This window comes from Miniopterus natalensis, chromosome 12 (genome assembly GCF_054644295.1).
Source record: "Miniopterus natalensis isolate mMinNat1 chromosome 12, mMinNat1.hap1, whole genome shotgun sequence".
Lineage (NCBI taxonomy): Eukaryota > Metazoa > Chordata > Mammalia > Chiroptera > Miniopteridae > Miniopterus > Miniopterus natalensis.
The window spans coordinates 47,878,380-47,898,991 of record NC_142092.1 but is presented as its reverse complement, the minus strand read 5'-3'; the positions used below and the strand labels follow the sequence as shown (position 1 = coordinate 47,898,991).

The 20,612-nt window shown below is 51.4% G+C and overlaps 1 protein-coding gene across 1 annotated transcript in view; it reads left to right on the top strand.

Annotated features, from left to right (window-relative positions):
• The window catches only part of TLN1 (talin 1), a 31,030-nt gene that overhangs the window by 5,296 nt on the left and 5,122 nt on the right, over window positions 1–20,612 (top strand). Inside the window, exons 3-49 of the mRNA XM_016222887.2 lie at window positions 467–629; window positions 877–974; window positions 1,228–1,357; window positions 1,446–1,598; window positions 1,868–2,010; window positions 2,114–2,241; window positions 2,928–2,988; window positions 3,605–3,709; window positions 4,068–4,223; window positions 4,900–5,001; window positions 5,163–5,239; window positions 5,469–5,649; window positions 5,824–5,937; window positions 6,050–6,158; window positions 6,384–6,592; window positions 6,758–6,856; window positions 7,865–8,032; window positions 8,207–8,501; window positions 9,040–9,206; window positions 10,045–10,173; window positions 10,351–10,467; window positions 10,577–10,690; window positions 10,889–11,023; window positions 11,177–11,305; window positions 11,485–11,587; window positions 11,740–11,948; window positions 12,333–12,452; window positions 12,651–12,848; window positions 13,039–13,178; window positions 13,341–13,434; window positions 13,520–13,609; window positions 13,722–13,844; window positions 14,877–15,020; window positions 15,450–15,611; window positions 15,862–16,002; window positions 16,096–16,277; window positions 16,468–16,600; window positions 16,818–16,919; window positions 17,009–17,179; window positions 17,270–17,419; window positions 17,518–17,619; window positions 17,699–17,818; window positions 18,453–18,599; window positions 18,767–18,933; window positions 19,040–19,223; window positions 19,314–19,439; window positions 19,538–19,654. Of these exons, the coding sequence (XP_016078373.1) occupies window positions 500–629; window positions 877–974; window positions 1,228–1,357; window positions 1,446–1,598; window positions 1,868–2,010; window positions 2,114–2,241; window positions 2,928–2,988; window positions 3,605–3,709; window positions 4,068–4,223; window positions 4,900–5,001; window positions 5,163–5,239; window positions 5,469–5,649; window positions 5,824–5,937; window positions 6,050–6,158; window positions 6,384–6,592; window positions 6,758–6,856; window positions 7,865–8,032; window positions 8,207–8,501; window positions 9,040–9,206; window positions 10,045–10,173; window positions 10,351–10,467; window positions 10,577–10,690; window positions 10,889–11,023; window positions 11,177–11,305; window positions 11,485–11,587; window positions 11,740–11,948; window positions 12,333–12,452; window positions 12,651–12,848; window positions 13,039–13,178; window positions 13,341–13,434; window positions 13,520–13,609; window positions 13,722–13,844; window positions 14,877–15,020; window positions 15,450–15,611; window positions 15,862–16,002; window positions 16,096–16,277; window positions 16,468–16,600; window positions 16,818–16,919; window positions 17,009–17,179; window positions 17,270–17,419; window positions 17,518–17,619; window positions 17,699–17,818; window positions 18,453–18,599; window positions 18,767–18,933; window positions 19,040–19,223; window positions 19,314–19,439; window positions 19,538–19,654 (6,474 nt within the window). The 5' untranslated portion in view covers window positions 467–499. The remainder of the gene's footprint in view (window positions 1–466; window positions 630–876; window positions 975–1,227; window positions 1,358–1,445; window positions 1,599–1,867; window positions 2,011–2,113; window positions 2,242–2,927; window positions 2,989–3,604; window positions 3,710–4,067; window positions 4,224–4,899; window positions 5,002–5,162; window positions 5,240–5,468; window positions 5,650–5,823; window positions 5,938–6,049; window positions 6,159–6,383; window positions 6,593–6,757; window positions 6,857–7,864; window positions 8,033–8,206; window positions 8,502–9,039; window positions 9,207–10,044; window positions 10,174–10,350; window positions 10,468–10,576; window positions 10,691–10,888; window positions 11,024–11,176; window positions 11,306–11,484; window positions 11,588–11,739; window positions 11,949–12,332; window positions 12,453–12,650; window positions 12,849–13,038; window positions 13,179–13,340; window positions 13,435–13,519; window positions 13,610–13,721; window positions 13,845–14,876; window positions 15,021–15,449; window positions 15,612–15,861; window positions 16,003–16,095; window positions 16,278–16,467; window positions 16,601–16,817; window positions 16,920–17,008; window positions 17,180–17,269; window positions 17,420–17,517; window positions 17,620–17,698; window positions 17,819–18,452; window positions 18,600–18,766; window positions 18,934–19,039; window positions 19,224–19,313; window positions 19,440–19,537; window positions 19,655–20,612) is intronic.

The window sequence follows — 20,612 nt, the reverse complement described above, 5'->3', positions numbered from 1 at the left end:
GTCATGCGATGAGTCAGGGCAGAGCTCTGAAAATCCAAGACAGGGAAAAGCCAGCAGGATTTAGTGGGAGACAGAGAGAAAAAGGCTGAACCAGGAAAAGATGAAAACAAGGCAGAGTCAGGGCTGGGAAAGGAGCAGGGACAAGGTAAGAGAGAGACACTTGGAAGAAAGAAGGGAGGCACAGATTCCAGTGGTAAGGACAGGGCACTGTGCTCAGGTAACATTGAATTTCAGACCTGCTCTTGCACCTTGCACAGCAGCCTTTCCTTCAGATATCTTAGATGGTTGGTACTGGTCCTTTTGAAGTAACTAATCTTTCACTCTTTAGAATTAAATAAAACAAAAACAACCTCATTGCTATCTGCTTTGGTGAGTTCCTTTCAAAAACAGCCCTTCCTGGGACTCCATCTGGGGGACCTCCTCTCCTCCTATGAGGGTGTTCTAATGCCCTGATGCCATGGGACAGGTGTAGCCAGCCTGGAGAGGAGAAGCTGCCACCATGGTTGCACTTTCGCTGAAGATCAGCATTGGGAATGTGGTGAAGACGATGCAGTTCGAGCCGTCTACCATGGTGTACGACGCTTGTCGCATCATTCGTGAACGTATCCCAGAGGCCCCAGCTGGCCCTCGTGAGTCTGATTATCCATGTGGCTGGGGTGGGAGTCCTCGGTCCCTTCTCTGTTCCCAGGCTCTTGGCCTTGAAGGATGACCCTATTTATTGTCCCCTAAGGCTACTCATCCCTCAGGTCTATGCTCCATGGTTCCCGTCCTCACCTTTAAGCCCTGAATCACTGGGGAAATAGTAAGGGCAGTGGCACAGCCATTCAGCCACGTTGGGGTCCTCATAAGTCTGAGGTGATCCATTCTCTCTTTTAGCCAGCGACTTTGGGCTGTTTCTGTCAGATGATGACCCCAAAAAGGGTATATGGCTGGAGGCCGGGAAAGCTTTGGATTACTACATGCTCCGAAATGGGGTGAGTATCACTTCATCAAGGATCACCAACATCCTCTTCCGTCAACTTCCCTGTTCCACCTTCTATTTTTTCAGCACCCACATCTGTTGTCTCTGACCCCTCCCGTGCTTTCTATCACAGACAGTCATACTACCTGCTTTTGAGTGACTCACTGTAGTCCTTTTAGTAATCTTTCCTCCCCTCTGACTGTGTTAAAAGGAAGTAATACCGCTAGCTTTAAGTGGGCCCCTACCTCCTATTCCTGCCCCAACAGGACACCATGGAGTACAGGAAGAAACAGAGGCCCCTGAAGATCCGTATGCTGGATGGAACTGTGAAGACTATCATGGTGGATGACTCTAAGACTGTCACCGACATGCTTATGACCATCTGTGCCCGCATTGGTAAGGGGTCTCGGTGGGGCTGACGGCTTGGGCAGGGAACTCCAACTCTGGCAAAAGATGCTGCTACCAACCCCTCCCCCTCCCCCAGGCATCACCAACCATGATGAATATTCTCTGGTTCGAGAGCTGATGGAAGAGAAGAAGGAGGACGTGACCGGCACCTTACGGAAGGACAAGACTCTGCTACGGGATGAAAAGAAGATGGAGAAACTAAAGCAGAAATTGCACACAGATGACGAGTGTAAGCAGAAGTAGAAAAGAGAGGGCACTGGAAGTGGTCAGGGTGGCAGGGGGCAGCCATTTATTTTTATTTATTGAGGACCTGCTTTCACAAAGCACTGTTTTAGACACCGGGTATGCAACAGTAAGAAAACAAAGTCCTGTACTCACAGAACATAGCGTATTAGTGAGAGGAGGTAGGAAATGAAGAAATGAACAAGCGGAAATCCAGAGACCAGGCGGCACAGGGGCCGTGGGGGCTTGGCATTGAGCAGACTGTGTGTGTCCCAGTGAACTGGCTGGACCATGGCCGCACCCTAAGGGAACAGGGAGTGGAGGAGAACGAGACGCTTCTGCTGCGGAGGAAGTTCTTCTACTCGGACCAGAACGTGGACTCCCGGGACCCTGTACAGCTGAATCTTCTTTATGTGCAGGTGTGGAGAGGACTTGCCTGGGGTGGTGGAGGTAGGGAGAGGGGACCATGAAGGGCATCCCTTTGCCCACACAAAGTTTGCCTCCTTTCCCTGTGCTCTCCAGGCACGTGATGATATCCTGAATGGCTCCCACCCTGTCTCATTTGACAAAGCCTGTGAGTTTGCTGGCTTCCAATGCCAGATCCAGTTTGGGCCCCACAATGAGCAGAAGCACAAGGCCGGCTTCCTTGAGTGAGTGACTCACATTCCACACCCCATCTGGGCCTAGGACTCTTGCCTTTGTGACACCAATCATCCTGTCTCCATCCCAGGCCTTCTCACCCCATTTTCTCTCCTGAGATACCAGAGTTTGACCCACATAGGTACCCTTTTAGCTTCCATCAGCCATTTATCTCCTTACTGGTCCCATGTGGAATACGAAATAGTCCAAATCTCTGCCCCTGCTACCTATGTCTGAAGAATTCTACTGCAGTCGCCAGAGGGAAATAGGGTACATTTTTACTCATAGGGAACATTACATTTAAAAAGTCTCAAGTCTTCATCCTCTGGTGTTGCTCAGAATGTAGAGTTTGGCTTGACTTTCTCAGCTTCCTACAGGCATGGTCATCCTTCTAGTGAGTGCCTTCTGTACCTGGTTGCCTGAAATTCTGTTCCTGACCCTCTTTCCCTCAGGGACTGAGCTTCCAACTCAAGTTCCCTCAGTCCTTTTCCCTGTAGGGACAGACACAGGCTGCATTCAAGAGCTAATGCTCAGTCACCTCAATTTCAGGGACAGTTTGGACTCTGTTCGCTCAGAGTTTTCCTTCCCAAAGATAACACTGTCCTAGACATTTCCTCACACCCCTAGGCCCACAGTCCATGGTCCATATATCCCTGATGCTGTCCACTACATGCTGATCCTCCCTTTTCTGGTATAGCCTGAAGGACTTCCTGCCCAAGGAGTATGTGAAGCAGAAGGGAGAGCGTAAGATCTTCCAGGTGAATGGGGACAGGGGAGAGTGTTTGGTATGACCTGGGAGCTTTGCTGCTTAATCCTACTGACTAAATGGACCCCCGCCCCTTCCCCATCTGCTCCTTCCTCGCTTCCAACCACCAAGCTTTTCTCCCACCTTTCCTGTGCCAAGAAAGCAGAAGACCTGGGCTTTTAATCTCAGCTCCATCACTACATTTGCCTTGGAATTCAATTCAATATTCTTGTTTTCTTTTGTTTACCTCTAACGTGGGATAACAGTACCTTCCCTGCGTAGGGTTGATAGGAGAATCGTATGAGATAGTATACCTGAAATTAGTGTGAAAAGTATGTCTTTGTACAAATATAAGGTGTTATCCCCACTCTTTGAATATTCAGCCCAAAAGGCCTTCTATTTGACCTACTTTCTAACTATCCATTCACATCTCCAGAATGTCTGCAAGTTCCCTAACTATATCCCTTGAACTTTTGCTTCTGCAGATCCTTTATCAGCCCCCAGAGCTTCACCCTCTCATTTCTCATACCCTGCACCCCCTAACCTTTATAGTTAACATCCCAACCTAACTCTTTGTGATATTAGCCTCCCCATATTTTGCTAAATCTTTTCTCATTTCATGCTCTAAGGCACACAAGAATTGTGGACAGATGAGTGAAATTGAGGCCAAGGTACGCTATGTGAAGCTAGCACGTTCTCTCAAGACATATGGTGTCTCCTTCTTCCTGGTTAAGGTGGGTTATGGAGTTATGGACCCTTCTCACTGCCCTTCTTATTTCCACTCTTACCCTTGCCTATCTGAAAGTCTGATCCTGCCCTCAGTCTCATTTCCCAGCATTCCCTAAGAGTCCTATTCTCTACCTTGTGAAAACTTTTCCATTGTCAGTTCTCCACCACCACTTCTCTCCCTACCTTGTGTTTTCCCTCCCTTTCCGTTTTCCCTGAAGTAGCTTTGTCCGGGGACATCCATAGACACCCTAGTTTAGTACTCCTTCCCACCTCAGCACGCCCTTGTGGTCTTGATCTGACCTGACCATTCACTTCTCATTCAACCTCTTACCTATAACTCCAATGACAACCTCTGCCTCACAGGAAAAGATGAAAGGAAAGAATAAGCTGGTGCCCAGGCTTCTGGGTATCACTAAGGAGTGTGTGATGCGAGTGGATGAGAAGACCAAAGAGGTGATCCAGGAATGGAACCTCACCAACATCAAACGCTGGGCTGCCTCTCCCAAGAGCTTCACCTTGGTGAGCCTGGGGGCTCAGAGGGGAAAGGGTTTGGAATTTTCAGAGAAGGTGCAGCTGCAGAGGTCTCTCTACCTCCCTTGGGGCAGGTGCACTGAATGTAACTCCAGAAAAAAAAGAAAACTTTGGAACTATTGCAGGAGCACGGAGGTTAGAGTAGAGGAGAAACTGCTGGAGAGTTGAGTGATGCTTAAATGAAACGTACTCTTTAAAATCAGCAGAACAAAATTGTAAACATTAAGCTGAGATCATAGGAAACTTGGGGAGAGGGAAGAAAAAGGTAATTGAAAAACATGCTTTCCCTCTTTCAGCAGCAACTGTACACTGTAATTTTCTGCTCTGGCTTTATATTTTGGTATTAACTTGATGAAGTACCCCAATGAGAGAAATTAGTAAATGCTAGTTTTCCATTTTCAAAGCTGGTGCTAACCTTCAAGTGTGGTCATTTAACGGTAAATGTTAATGTCCTTCTAATCTTATTATCCTGAGAGAAAAGAGATTTCCTAAATGGCATGTGTAGCATAAAGACCACTCCTCAGAAATAAAATATTTCCCTCCTAGAGGGCTATTGGCATGGGGAGAAACCCTTATCAGCTTGACCTTGGAGCTCCCATCCTGCCCTTTCCCATCCTGGATAGATTGCCAAGCTTTCCCACTGAGCCCAACCTTATCACCCTAGGATTTCGGGGACTACCAAGATGGCTACTACTCAGTACAGACAACTGAGGGGGAGCAGATCGCACAGCTCATTGCCGGCTACATCGATATCATCCTGAAGAAGGTGTGCACTCCTGCCCCACCAGCCTTCTCTTTATCTCACCTTCTCCCCAAGCTGCTCCTTTAGAAATGGGGACCCCGCTTCTGGAAAACAGCTGATTTGGGAAAGGAGGCTACCTCTCCCTCACTTCCTGTTTAACTCTTGTTCCTTTTTCCTTTTTACAGAAAAAAAGCAAAGACCATTTTGGGATGGAAGGAGATGAGGAGTCTACTATGCTAGAGGACTCAGTTTCCCCCAAAAAGTATGAAGGGAGCAGGGCTCATCCCATCCTTCAGGGGCAGGAAGGCCAGCCTTGACCCCACAGACTGTTAGGGGGTATGGAATCCTTAGGATGGTTCTTTAACTAGTTGAAGGCTGTAATGAGACCTCACACACACCCCAGACCACAGAACCTGTGAAGGCGGTAGAGCTGGGTGGGAAGGGGATGAGAGGAAGACCTCTGAGTGCTCCTCAGTATTTCCCCTGTCTAGGTCGACAGTCCTTCAGCAGCAATATAACCGGGTGGGGAAAGTGGAGCATGGCTCTGTGGCCCTGCCTGCCATCATGCGCTCTGGAGCCTCTGGTCCTGAGAATTTCCAGATGGGCAGCATGCCACCTGCCCAGCAGCAGATTACCAGTGGCCAGATGCACCGAGGACACATGCCTCCTTTGGTAAGAGTGCCCCCACTGCCACCACAGTATTAACCCTGCCCCCACCCTCAGCTGAGCCTAGTCACAAGTTAAGCAGTCTTTTCCCCTGTCCCTATTTGTATTCCTCTCTCTAGCCTTATGTCCTCATTTATCTTCTCTTCCCTTAAGTGTTCCCTCTTACTCCTCTCCTTGTAGACCTCAGCCCAGCAGGCACTCACTGGAACCATCAACTCCAGCATGCAGGCTGTGCAGGCTGCCCAGGCCACTCTGGATGACTTTGACACTCTGCCCCCTCTGGGCCAGGATGCTGTGAGTATGGGATGGAAGAGAGGCCAACTGTATTGAAGCTGGGACTCCAAGGAACAGGGTTGGGGTTAATCAAAACAGAGCAGATCTTGAATTTTGTTTCTCTTTCTCTCAGGCCTCTAAGGCCTGGCGGAAGAACAAGATGGATGAATCAAAGCATGAGATCCACTCCCAGGTAGATGCCATCACAGCCGGTACTGCCTCCGTGGTGAACCTGACAGCGGGTAGGCTGGATGCCAAGCTCATTGTGTGTAGTGGGATAGGGGGAGGGGGAGGGTGTGCAAGCATGAGTGTGACTGGCTCGGGTGTGACTGCACCTTGACTCATGGAAGGGACTGTGTGTGTATGTCTCGGGACATGTGTGTGAGTAAGTGCCTGTGACTGTGTTCCTTCCCAGCTATCGTCTAGTCTGCCCTGCCTCTCACACATGCTCCTCTTCCTCCCCTCAGGGGACCCTGCAGAGACAGACTATACTGCAGTGGGCTGTGCAGTCACCACAATCTCCTCCAACCTGACGGAGATGTCCCGTGGTGTGAAGCTGCTCGCTGCCCTGCTGGAGGATGAAGGCAGCAGTGGCCGTCCCCTGCTGCAGGCAGCCAAGGGCCTTGCGGGGGCAGTGTCAGAACTGCTGCGCAGTGCCCAGCCAGCCAGTGCTGAGGTCAGGGTCCACGGGGATGGAGCTAGGGAGGGTAGATGGTTCGAGCCCAAGGAATAGGGGACAGTTCAAGCTACAGAATGAAAGTGTGGGATCCATGGGCACGTAGGACCTGTGGGCGTGTGGGAAGGGATTGGGCAGCTTCTGACTGGTGTTCACTCTCCACAGCCCCGTCAGAACCTGCTGCAAGCAGCTGGGAACGTGGGCCAGGCCAGTGGGGAGCTGTTGCAACAAATTGGGGAAAGTGATACTGACCCCCACTTCCAGGTTGGTGACTTACCCAACCCCCAGAACCCCAGCTTTGAAGAGGTGACCTCTGATCCTGAGTCCAGCTCCTAGTCCTGCTATTCTGACTTGACCCCTCAGAGTTAACCTGAACCTGTTTCCAGGAATGATACTGGGAACCTTCAACTCTTTTTTTTTTTTTAGGAGATGAGAATTCAGAATCTCTGAGTCCAAACTTAACCTGCTAGTTCATCCTTGGCCCTAATTGATGATATTTTTTAGCCGTCTGTCATCTTTTTCCCTGTCTTTCCCATATGTAACCCCAGCCCTTACTCGAGAACATCTTAAACCCCTTCCAATCCTTTAGACCTTACCACCTTGAGGACACTGTTCCTCTAGCCCCCCCCCCCTTTCCCCACTCCATGCCAGTTTCCTCATTTGACTTGTCATCCTGGATTTCCCATGCAGATATGTGCACCCAGAGGGTCTGGGGTTCGATCTCCCCACGATCCCCCCACGGTAATGGCCTCTGGCCTGGGCCTTCCCAGCTTTGTCCTCTGAGCCGCATACACTCGCTTCTGCACCTCTCCCCCAGCCTCCTGGGGGAGCAGGACATGATGGGAGATGGGGAGGCAGGGCTTGGGAAATGGGATCCGGGAGGGTAGTGCAGGGACTTGTTCCCAAGGCTCCATGGTAACTGCTCCCAACCAAGAATGAGAAGAAATGAAGAAAAGAAGCTGGGGATGGGAGGGACTGCTAAAAGTACCTCCTCTCTCCATCCTGCTGTAACAGCGCTGCCCTTCCCTCCCATTGCTGACCGAGTGTATCCGCCTCACACATTTCTCCCTTTGGTGTAGGCTCTGTTTCTCTTGGTGTGGGTTCTGTCCTACTGGGTGCTGAAGGCAGGGGCTTGGGGTAGGTTCTGGTTGCTTCTGCATACACTGTCATGTGATTGGAGTCAGTGGGAATAATGAACCAGCTTACGCCTCTGAGAAGGGTCCAGGGATCCACGCCTGATCTCAGACCATACTTACTGCTTTTTTCTCACAGGAGGTGCTAATGCAACTAGCCAAGGCCGTGGCAAGTGCTGCAGCTGCCCTGGTCCTCAAGGCCAAGAGTGTGGCACAGCGGACAGAGGACTCAGGGCTTCAGACCCAGGTTATTGCTGCAGCAACACAGTGTGCCCTGTCCACCTCCCAGCTGGTGGCCTGTACCAAGGTGAGTCCCAAAGGTTGCTCTAGCCCATGCCGAAGAGTGGTGCTGCCACCCACACAAGAGCCTCTCACTTTATCTCTTTAGTTCCTGCAGCCTCTTTACCTAACCCAGTGACAAACACCCCACCTCAGGACTCCTTTCCCTTGCCTACATTTCTGACATTCAGTTTTCCCACAGGTGGTGGCACCCACAATCAGCTCACCTGTCTGCCAAGAGCAGCTGGTGGAGGCCGGACGACTAGTAGCCAAAGCTGTGGAGGGCTGTGTGTCTGCTTCCCAGGCAGCAACAGAGGATGGGCAGCTATTACGGGGGGTAGGAGCAGCAGCTACATCTGTCACCCAGGCCCTGAATGAGCTGCTGCAGCATGTGAGGGCCCATGCCTCCGGGGCTGGGCCTGCTGGCCGTTATGACCAGGCCACTGACACCATTCTTACTGTCACTGAGAACATCTTCAGCTCCATGGGTGATGCTGGTAAGGACACCACCTCTGGGAAGACAGAGAACCCCACTGAGGTTCACCAAGCCCACTGGACATTCCCTTGCAGACCTGACATCTCCCCCTAAGGACTCAGCACAGTAGACTGGGTTCCCCATTTGTAATGCAGGAATAGAATCCCTGCTCTGCCTTCCATGGCACATTAAAGAGTACATGAAAGTGTATACAGAGACACATGCAAAGTGGCACTGTTAGGAGATAGGCTTCCCCACTCAACTCCACCCCATCACCCCAAAAGCCTTTACAAAAAGTGTCTCATCCTCTCAAAACTGTTTGCTGAAAATACCCATTGAAGACTATTTTCCCTCCCATCAAAGCCCACTGGGAAATCTGTTTTTCACCAAGATCCTAAGCCTAGAAAGTCATAACTCCAAGGAGATCACACGAGAATTTCCCCCCAGTCTCTGTGGTGACAAAAAGCCTCATCTCTACTTTGTCTGCACCATTTTCTTGCGCCCCTGGGACCCTCTCAGTGTCTCTGGCTTCCTCACCTGATTGAGCCCTGTCCCCTCAGGTGAGATGGTGCGACAGGCCCGCATCCTAGCCCAAGCTACCTCTGACCTGGTCAATGCCATCAAGGCTGATGCTGAAGGGGAGAGTGACCTGGAGAATTCCCGCAAGCTATTAAGTGCTGCCAAGATCCTAGCTGATGCCACAGCCAAGATGGTGGAGGCTGCCAAGGTACAGAACTTCTGTGTAGACTCCCAGCCCTGAAAGGAAGTAGACCATTCCGGATGGTCACCTTCATTTGATGGGAAAGACCCAGGTAAAGCAGAAAATACAAGAGAACAAACACAGGAGCACTTAGGAAGTAAATGTGTCCCTAAGTTACCGGTGGATGGTGGCCCAGGCTTCCAGCCTATATGATTTCCAGAGTCCTTGCTGACTGATTGACAACTATACCCATTTTCTTCCTCTGAATCCAAGGTTTGCTGTTCCTACTTCCCCCTACTTTGCTGCCACCACCTGCCTGGGATCCCTCTGCTTCCTGGTTTCTCCTATGAATGCACATAGGCCTCAGTCCCAGGGCTTCCACTGTTAGCACTGCAAAGACAAGGCAGTGGGACACAGGGACACAGGGTGCAGAGGACTACCAGGAAGAAGCTGAAAGACTCCCAGGTCCCCTGAGCTCAGGTGTTTCAGTTTGCAGGAGTAATCGGATCCCCTGCTTTGGTATTGCTCTAAACTGCATTCTTCTTGTCCAGAGAATCCTGCTTACCCCCATTTGCTAGTAGTATTTTGTGGGGAGTCAGGGGAGAAACATGGCTTTTTTCCTGAAGAAGGAAAGAAACAGTTTCACGTAAAGAAGGGAGTTCAGCATCCCACAGGGAATCCAGGGTCCACCCAAGATTTCCCATTCGCCTGCCTGAGGTGTCTCCTCTCAGTGGTGATTACCTTTCAGTAGGGATATTAGAAATGACTTAAGGAGAAAAAGTCTGAGTCTGGAGAGATCAGAGCAGAGTTTATTGAGGGTCCACAGGGATGCTGGATAACGACTGTCTGTCTCTCCACCCTTTAGGGAGCAGCTGCCCACCCTGACAGTGAGGAGCAGCAGCAGCGGCTACGGGAGGCAGCTGAGGGTCTACGCATGGCAACTAATGCGGCTGCACAGAATGCCATCAAGAAAAAGCTGGTGCAGCGCCTGGAGGTGAGGCTGGGAAATAAACCAGGAGCAAGAGTGTGAGTCCTGTGGGGGGCCTGAAACTGGGAGGGATATGTGAAGAGAGAGTCACTTCATATTTCCTTGGAGGATGTCATGGGCAGAGTAGGCCAGGGACTGGGTATGAAATGCCTGGGGCTTATCCTGACTACTCTGTCCTCACAGCACGCAGCCAAACAGGCTGCAGCCTCAGCTACGCAGACCATCGCTGCGGCCCAACATGCAGCCTCCACCCCCAAAGTCTCTGCTGGCCCCCAGCCCCTGCTGGTGCAGAGCTGCAAGGTGAGACCCCCTTGAAGCATGTGAGGGTGGGAGGAGGTGTGGGAGGAGAGGGACTTTCCCCCAGCCTTAGAGGGAGAGGGGGTGATGCTCACGACATTTTCTTCTACAGGCTGTGGCAGAGCAGATTCCACTACTGGTGCAGGGCGTCCGAGGGAGCCAAGCCCAGCCTGACAGTCCCAGTGCTCAGCTAGCCCTCATTGCTGCCAGCCAGAGCTTCCTTCAGGCAAGGCACCCTCTCCCCACCTCTCAGACCAAACCCTTCCCACGCTCCTGAGTCCCCTAGAGCTCCCACAATTTAAATCTCTACCAATAGCCTCTGTCCAGTACTGAGCCCCAGTGTTCACCACATCCTGTCATTAGTCCCTGTACCAAGCTCAGAGGAAGGATGGTACCCTTTATCTGCCTGCCTGTTCCCCAACAGCCAGGTGGGAAGATGGTGGCAGCTGCGAAGGCCTCAGTACCCACAATTCAGGACCAGGCTTCGGCCATGCAGCTGAGTCAGTGTGCTAAAAACCTTGGCACCGCATTGGCTGAGCTCCGCACCGCTGCCCAGAAGGTATGGGAGTTGGCTTGCTTTTTGGAAGATGAGGGTAGAGCCCTGTGATAATGGGGAATCTGTAGAATAATCTAAAACGGATACTCATGTAACCTGAGGCATCAGTGGGATATAGCAGTACCTCCTACACCCCAAACCCCCATGTCATTGTAGGCTCAGGAAGCGTGTGGGCCTTTGGAGATGGATTCTGCACTGAGTGTGGTACAGAATCTAGAGAGAGACCTGCAGGAGGTGAAGGCAGCTGCTCGAGACGGCAAACTTAAACCCTTACCTGGAGAGACAGTAAGTATTCTTAAGACTTCATTCTTACTCAAACCCTGATGTCTTTCTTCCCACCTATGCCCCAGAGCTGCCCAAAACCTCATTTAAACTGCTGCTGTCCCCACATAGCTTCTCACGTTCCCGCTTTCCATTTCCTGTTGTACCTGAGCACCCCCCTGAGACTCCCCATTTAACCCTAGATGGAGAAATGTGCCCAGGACCTGGGCAACAGCACCAAAGCAGTGAGCTCCGCCATCGCCCAGTTGTTGGGGGAGGTTGCCCAGGGCAATGAAAATTATGCAGGTCTGTGGGCAGGGCCAGGAATGGGACATATGGTGAGGGGGGTGGGGGAATAAGGAGCTGGGTGAGGGATGGGGCCTCACAGGAAACCACTGGGACCAGGGCCTGTTCATGAAGGTACCTTTTCCCCTTTCCTTCCTCTCCTGTCTTCCCAGGCATTGCAGCACGGGATGTGGCAGGTGGGCTGCGGTCACTGGCCCAGGCCGCTAGGGGCGTAGCTGCCCTGACGTCAGATCCTGCAGTGCAGGCCATTGTGCTTGACACGGCCAGTGATGTACTGGACAAGGCCAGCAGCCTCATTGAGGAGGCAAAAAAGGCAACTGGTCATCCAGGGGACCCTGAGAGCCAGCAACGGCTTGCCCAGGTCAGGTATTGGGAAGGGGCCACTTCCTCCCTCTCCCCCAGATCCCATGAGAAGGCCCACTCCGATGGGGCAAAGCCTCATCCGCACTGACGAAGGGACAGCTTCTCAGTTCTGCTCTTGAGATCTCCTCCTGGATCCCATACTTTCTCTCCATCCTAGTACACGTGTCTCAGGCTGAGGCAGGGGCACATCTAAACACCAGGTTTGGGAAATTTGATCGCTGTTACTTGATACTCTAACTTCAGCCTACTCAGCTGCAACACCCCTTTCCCCCTTTCACTTTCAGAAGCAGTAGAGCAGTTATCTTTTGTGTCCCATAGGTGGAAGAGGGAATCTCCCAAATTGTTTCCACTTTGACAGTGTCCCATCTCCTTCCTACCTCAGGTGGCTAAAGCAGTGACCCAGGCACTGAATCGCTGTGTCAGTTGCCTGCCTGGCCAGAGAGATGTGGATAACGCCTTGAGAGCAGTGGGAGATGCCAGCAAGCGACTCCTCAGTGACTCGGTAGGTAGGACTAGGGGTGTGGGGGGAACATAGGAGCCCAAGAAATCCAAGCTTCTTTCATCTCTAGACCTCTCCTTGAGCCTGATTTCCCAGATTTATTCCTTTTCATTGCTCCCAAGCTCTGGAACCACCTCCCAGCACTCCTTTACCAAGGTCTCCCTCACATTCTTGCATCTGACTTTCTCTCTGACCCTGCAGCTTCCCCCCAGCACTGGGACATTTCAAGAAGCTCAGAGCCGATTGAATGAAGCTGCTGCTGGGCTGAACCAGGCAGCCACAGAACTGGTGCAGGCTTCTCGGGGAACCCCTCAGGACCTGGCTCGAGCCTCAGGCCGATTTGGACAGGACTTCAGCACCTTCTTGGAAGCTGGCGTGGAGATGGCAGGACAGGCTCCGGTATGAAGAGGCACAGGGTCTGGTTCAAGGGTTAGATAGGAGGCACCTGTGTGACCATGGAGTCCTGCCCTGCTCCTGGCTCCCTCCCCTCCCCAGTGTCTAGCAGTACTTCAGTGAGTGGACAGAAGATACCTTTTAGAGACAGGTAAGAAGGGACTGGACATTGTGTTGACCTCTTCACCTTCAACAGAGCCAAGAGGACCGAGCCCAGGTTGTGTCCAACTTGAAGGGCATCTCTATGTCTTCAAGTAAACTTCTTCTGGCTGCCAAGGCTCTGTCCACAGACCCGGCTGCTCCCAACCTCAAGAGTCAGCTGGCTGCAGCTGCCCGGTAAGTGGGACCTGGGAAGCCCAGTTCTAGAACATTGGAGAGCCTGGGGAAGGGGCATTTCTTGAGATGTCCCTGGCTTAGAAGTGGTTCCATACAGAAGAGAAGTAACTAGTAGGAATGATAACCTGTGCACCCATTCACTCAGCACTCTGCTCCTCCCAGGGCTGTGACTGATAGTATCAACCAGCTCATCACCATGTGCACCCAGCAGGCACCAGGCCAGAAAGAGTGTGACAATGCCCTGCGAGAATTGGAGGTGGGCACTTGGCAGGGTTGAGGTTGAGGAAGGTGTTCTGAGTTTGGGATGAGGGGTATCTTACTTTGCTCTCCACCTATAACAGACGGTCCGGGAACTCCTAGAGAACCCAGTCCAGCCCATCAACGATATGTCCTACTTTGGCTGCCTGGACAGTGTAATGGAGAATTCAAAGGTAAGTGCAGCTGGGAACCCAGGAGGCCAAAGGGCAGGAAGATGGAACTAACCAGGGGCTGCTCTACCCCACTGATGATAGAACCTGACTCCTGATACCCTCTGTTCCTCAGGTACTGGGTGAGGCCATGACTGGCATCTCCCAAAATGCCAAGAATGGAAACCTGCCGGAGTTTGGAGAGGCCATTGCCACAGCTTCCAAGGCCCTCTGTGGCTTCACTGAGGCAGCTGCACAGGTTATTCTCAGTTCCTGAAATGCCCCTGCTTTCCCTTCCCCACCTTGTGCAGCCTGACACACACATTATGTTTGCAAAGCCAACTCTATGGAAACGGGTTCTTTATCCCTCCTGAAGTACAGAGGTTTGTCAGTAATCAGAACACCAACAGTTCTGATCACTGTCACCTCTGAACCCAGGTACTTGGGTTATGATTACACTGTCCTACCATTGGGCCTTTTCCAGCCCTGGCTTTCTTGGTATATACTAATTAGCATATGTCAATAATTTTTCACATACTTATTACTTTATTAAAATAGTATCAGTGACTAAATTTCCAGTTATCTGCATTACCACTTAACTTTGCTTTTTCTACATTATAAAATATAAAGTAACCTATTAGCTCTGAGAGTATTTTGCTTTAGTATATAAAATTTTAATACTCGCTTGAGAGTTTATCATCTCAGACTGCTTCCCTAAAAGCCTACCTTTCAGCTCCCTCAATCTCCCCTACCTCCCATTGCCCTTTTCTGTTGGGTGGCCTCCTCTAAATGGCTTGACTTATTTCTGGGAGAGCTTAAAGAGGAAAAAGCACAGCTATCATGCGTTGAATTACGAACCAAACCTTATGATGGTCTTTGAAGCATAAAAAAATTTTGGCAACCATTACACCCATTCCCCTTTCCTCTTTCCAAATCGTTAAAGCTTGGAAGTGTTGTAAATGTTAATTAGGCTAACAACCTCCATAGTTTTAGAACTATGTCTAAAAGAGGCTTTGCATGCAGGGGGTGGGCTGGGGAGCTTTCTATTGTGTCACTATAGTTTGTTAATACCTTTAATTTGTTATTAACTTATTAGTGATGGTTTATTTGTTAGTAATCATTTCATTAACATTGTTTAATAACTTAAGTTGTTAATACCTAATTTGTGTAGTTTGTTAATACCTCCACTCACATAGAACCCTGGTCACTAAACTTACTCCTACTCTCTTTTGTCCCCACTATCCCTATTTGACTTCTACCTGAGGAATATTCTTTATTTCTCTCTCCCCAGGCTGCATATCTGGTTGGTGTCTCTGACCCCAACAGCCAAGCTGGACAGCAAGGACTGGTGGAGCCCACACAGTTTGCCCGTGCAAACCAGGCAATTCAGATGGCCTGTCAGAGTTTGGGGGAGCCTGGCTGTACCCAGGCCCAGGTAATTCAAGGGAACAGGTACCATGGGCAAGTCTGGTAAAGGATACCGAGCCAGGATGGACTGGCCCCGTGGGGAAGGAGAGGGCGGAGCGCCATCTCACACCTTCCACACACAGCTTCTCTTTGGGTGATTGTCTTTTCCTGCCACATTTCTCATAGTTCTTTCAGTTACTGCTAAGTTCACAACTTCTCTGTAGATGTTTGAGCTTACTCTCCTACTGACCCTATTACAATTTCTCCATTATTGTGTCTGTCATTTCCCCCTCCCTCACACCCTGTTCATCTTTGGGTGTCTCTGTCTCCCAGATCTTTCTTAGTTAGACTTCCAGAGGTATTGCTCTCCATCCCCCAACCTAAATTGACTCTTCCCTGGGTGTGTACTCTTCCCTCCTGCCCTCATCATGGCTCTTCCACATGTCTGTCTCCTCAGGTGCTCTCTGCAGCCACCATTGTGGCCAAACACACCTCTGCACTGTGTAACAGCTGCCGCCTGGCTTCTGCTCGTACCGCCAATCCTACTGCCAAGCGCCAGTTTGTCCAGTCAGCCAAGGAGGTGGCCAACAGCACAGCCAATCTTGTCAAGACCATCAAGGTTCCCAGTGTTTGAATTCTCAGCCTTTCCCTGACCTATCCAGTCTTCTCTCCCCTGAACTGCCCCCCCCCCCCCCCAATCATTCCCCAAGGCCTTCTACCAAATCCCTCCTTCCTGAGCCCAAGCCCTTTCCTATTTATACTGGTCATTACCAGCCTGTCCCTGCACCTTTACGCCCAGGAGGGAGACCTGGGCTACGCCTCCTTTGCCTCTAGTCCCTCCTGAGGGCCTCTGTTACACCCATTTCCAGGCACTAGATGGGGCCTTCACAGAGGAGAACCGTGCCCAGTGCCAGGCAGCAACAGCCCCTCTACTGGAGGCTGTGGACAATCTGAGTGCCTTTGCATCCAACCCTGAGTTCGCCAGCATTCCTGCCCAGATCAGCCCTGAGGTGAGGTTGACGTGAAAGGAGAGCTAGTGGGCCAGCATCCACCTCATCTCCTTGTCAGTTGCAAGACTCACCTCCCTCCTCCCCACTCCCCAGGGCCGGGCTGCCATGGAGCCCATTGTAATCTCTGCCAAGACAATGTTGGAGAGTGCTGGGGGACTAATCCAGACAGCTCGAGCCCTGGCAGTCAATCCCCGGGACCCCCCACGCTGGTCAGTGCTGGCTGGCCATTCCCGTACTGTCTCGGACTCCATTAAGAAGCTTATTACAAGCATGAGGTATTGGGATGGAGAACCCTTGTGACGGGTACATACACTGTGGCAGAATGGAGGGGTGGGTGCTTAAGTGCAATTGGATGGGATAGTGTTAGAGGACTCCTGTTATCAGATTTGGGGGATATAGGGATAGATAGGCTAGCTTTGTTTTAAGGGGATATTCTTGGTGTTAGAGCCTGTGATGTGTCTGCAGGGACAAGGCTCCAGGGCAGCTGGAGTGTGATACGGCCATTGCAGCTCTGAATAGCTGTTTACGGGACCTAGACCAGGCTTCCCTTGCTGCAGTCAGCCAGCAGCTTGCTCCCCGTGAGGGAATCTCTCAGGAGGTAAGGAGGAAGAGGGTTATGTGCAAAGTGGTGTCTGGGAAGAGAGAGGACAGACTTGAAGGAGACAGATTCCAGAATGGGCTTCACAGGGACATCAAGAAGCTGGAACATGCCAAGGGGGTTAGTTAATTAGGTTAGTATGGAAGGAAGCATGGGGTCCTATGCAAGTAGAGGGTCCTATTCTAGGTTACAAGGCTAAAGTCTGCTTCCTCTCCAGGCCTTGCACACTCAAATGCTCACTGCAGTGCAGGAAATCTCCCATCTTATTGAGCCGCTGGCCAGTGCTGCCCGAGCTGAAGCCTCCCAGCTGGGACACAAGGTATCTGGGGAGACAAGTGGGGAGTCCCAGGGGTAGGGTAAAAGAGGGTACCTGGTCCAGCTGACCACTATTCCAACACTTTGCTTCAGGTGTCTCAGATGGCCCAGTACTTTGAGCCACTCACCCTGGCTGCAGTGGGTGCTGCCTCCAAGACCCTGAGCCACCCACAGCAGATGGCACTCCTGGACCAGACTAAAACCTTGGCAGAGTCTGCCTTGCAGTTGCTGTACACAGCCAAGGAGGCTGGCGGCAACCCCAAGGTATTGAGGGCTGGGAGGGAGGGGCTGCTAGTTAAGGGCTGGAGAAGCGGGAACAGGACCCCACCTCCACTCACTCACTCTAACCCACAGCAAGCAGCTCACACCCAGGAAGCCCTGGAGGAGGCTGTGCAGATGATGACAGAGGCCGTAGAGGACCTGACAACAACCCTCAATGAGGCAGCCAGTGCTGCTGGAGTCGTTGGGGGCATGGTGGACTCCATCACCCAGGCCATCAACCAGGTTAGAGTCTTGGGGTGCCTGTGAACACTGAGGCTACCCTGGGCCAGGGTTCCAGAGACCCTGACAATCTTTGTCCTTCCCTTATGCTACCCCCTCAGCTAGATGAAGGACCAATGGGTGAACCAGAAGGTTCCTTCGTGGATTACCAGACAACTATGGTGCGGACAGCCAAAGCCATTGCTGTCACCGTTCAAGAGATGGTAAGTTTGGGAGAGTTTAAGAGGACTTCCCTTGGGGAGCTGAGTTTGGACATAACTTCATCCTTTCCATTATTACCAGGTAACCAAGTCAAACACCAGCCCTGAGGAGCTGGGCCCTCTTGCTAACCAACTGACCAGTGATTACGGACGTCTGGCCTCACAGGCCAAGCCTGCAGCTGTGGCTGCTGAAAATGAAGAGGTAAACATAGAGGCAGCCGTGACCTTCCCCCTGCTTCTCACAGAGAACCCCAGTGGCATATCCCTTGTCCCCACCATGTCAGCCTTTGTGGCTGTCCCACCCACAACTCCACCTAGTCTTTCATAGAATGAGGAACACACCCTCAGGGCCTGTGACCTAGGATATCCCAGTCTGCCACTGTTGTCTCTGCCCGCTCTCCTCTGGGCCTATGACTGCTGCTTTGCTCTACTACAAGTCTGTATTCTCTTCTTAGTTCTTCCTTCTCTAAGCTCCTGGCTTTCCAAGAAAGCAAGTAATTGGATCTCAGCAAGATACACCTAATCCCCAACCCCAAAACCCTCCACAACTGCATACAGGCCAAGTTGTAATCCATGGCCCTCTGATTTCAAATACCCTAGCATAAAGTGCTTCTCCCCTCTCCTCTTCACTGTGCTTAATACAATCCTCACCAGCTGGTGCCCACATGCTATTATTATCCATGTGTAGGAGGTGACCTCCTGCCGGAAGGATGTGAAACAGGAAAAGTCTCTGTGCTGCGATGCATGTTTTCTTAGATACTCAGTGACTTCCAAGCACAGTGGAAATGTCTGAGTGCCTCTGGTAAAATCCATCTCCCTTTTCCATCTGCTCACAGATAGGAGCCCACATCAAGCACCGAGTACAGGAGCTGGGGCATGGCTGTTCTGCTCTCGTCACCAAGGCAGGTGCCCTGCAATGTAGTCCCAGTGATGCCTACACCAAGAAGGAACTCATAGAGTGTGCCCGGAGAGTCTCTGAAAAGGTGACAGTGCTCATCCATGCAGACTGGGGGACTGGCCCTCCAGCCCTGCAGCCTTTCCCATCCTTCAGCTTTCCCAGCCCTCTCCTCTGTTCCTTCTCCCAGCACTCAGTGACCTTTCCATTTCACATGGCACCTACCAGAGTCACTGTGTGACTTCCCACCCCTAGGTCTCCCATGTACTGGCTGCACTCCAAGCTGGGAATCGTGGCACCCAGGCCTGCATCACGGCGGCCAGTGCTGTGTCCGGCATCATTGCCGACCTTGACACCACGATCATGTTCGCTACAGCCGGCACACTCAACCGTGAGGGTGCTGAAACTTTTGCTGACCACCGGTGAGGAGGGAATGGGGTCTCAGGAAGGCAGGGTGGGGGTAGGGCCAGAAGAGGATGGAGGGGCAGGGGACCTGAGGAGAGCTGACTGGGCCGGGCCCTCCTTCAGGGAGGGCATACTGAAGACTGCAAAGATGCTGGTGGAGGACACCAAGGTCCTGGTGCAGAATGCAGCTGGGAGCCAGGAGAAGTTGGCACAGGCCGCCCAGTCTTCTGTAGGCACTATCACCCGCCTCGCTGATGTGGTCAAGCTGGGTGCAGCCAGCCTGGGAGCTGAGGACCCCGAGACCCAGGTATTCACCTGACACCCCTAATTCTGGTCAGATCCACTTCTTGTTCCCCCTTTTCCTCCCACAGACCAGAGCCTCTGCTCTCCCACACAGGTGGTGCTGATCAATGCAGTGAAAGATGTGGCCAAGGCCCTGGGAGACCTCATTAGTGCAACAAAGGCTGCAGCTGGCAAAGTTGGGGATGACCCTGCTGTGTGGCAGCTCAAGAACTCTGCCAAGGTTGGAGGGAATGAGAGCAACCTCAGGAGAGGGAGCACATCAACGTGCTTCCCCCATTCCTTAAATGATCCCTCCCCCCACTACTCTGATGCCCCTAGGTGATGGTGACCAATGTGACATCATTGCTCAAGACTGTGAAAGCTGTGGAAGATGAGGCTACCAAAGGCACACGGGCCCTGGAGGCAACCACAGAACACATACGGCAGGAACTGGCGGTGAGCACGAGTCTGGGGCATCAGGACCTCAAGTGAAAGAGAGGGGTTGTGCTAGACTGAAGCTGTATCTCACGTGTTCACAGAAATGTAAACACATTCTCCTCATTCATTGCCAAACCTTTTTTTAAAATGTATCTTTATTGATTTCAGAGAGAGAGGAAGGGAGAGAGAGAGAGAAACATCAATGATGAGAGAGTTATTGATTGGCTGCCTCCTGCACGTCCCCTGCTGGGGATCGAGCCCACAACCCGGGTGTGTGCCCTGACCAGGAATCAAACCGCAATCTCCTGGACCCTAGGTCGATGCTGAACTGCTGAGCCACTCTATCCGGGCACCAAACTTTTTTTTTTTTTTTTTTTTTTAATATATCTTTATTGATTTCAGAGAGAGGAAAGGAGAGGGAGAGATAGAAACATCAGTGATGAGAGAGTCATTGATCAGCTAGCCCGCAACCTGGGCATGTGCCCTGACCGGGAATTGAACCCTGATCACCTGGATCCTAGGTCGATGCTCAACTGCTGAGCTATGCCCGGCCAGGCTGGGCACCAAACAAGTTCTTAATGGAGCTATACTCAGATCTTTCCCTCCTCACCGTTTTACTCTTTAGCATTTGACAACTATCTTCTTTCACCACCATCCTCCCATTTTCTCCCATCATTAGTGGCCTATTAGTTGCCACATTCAGTGGCCTCTTCTTGGCCTCCATCCTCTTCACACATTTCCAGAACATTTGAGTGGTAGTAAGCCTGTCTTTGAAATTCTTTCTCCCTTTGGCTTTCTGGACATTGGTTTTTCTCTTGCCTGACACATCATCTACAATCATCATTGCATCACCTTCAACCTAGTAAACAAAGAGGCCTTCCCAAAGTTCTACAGATAGCCTTCTTTCTCTACTCTCTGTCAAATTCAACCATTTTCGTTATGTTCTCTAAGAAGTTGACTTCCAATTCTAAGCTTA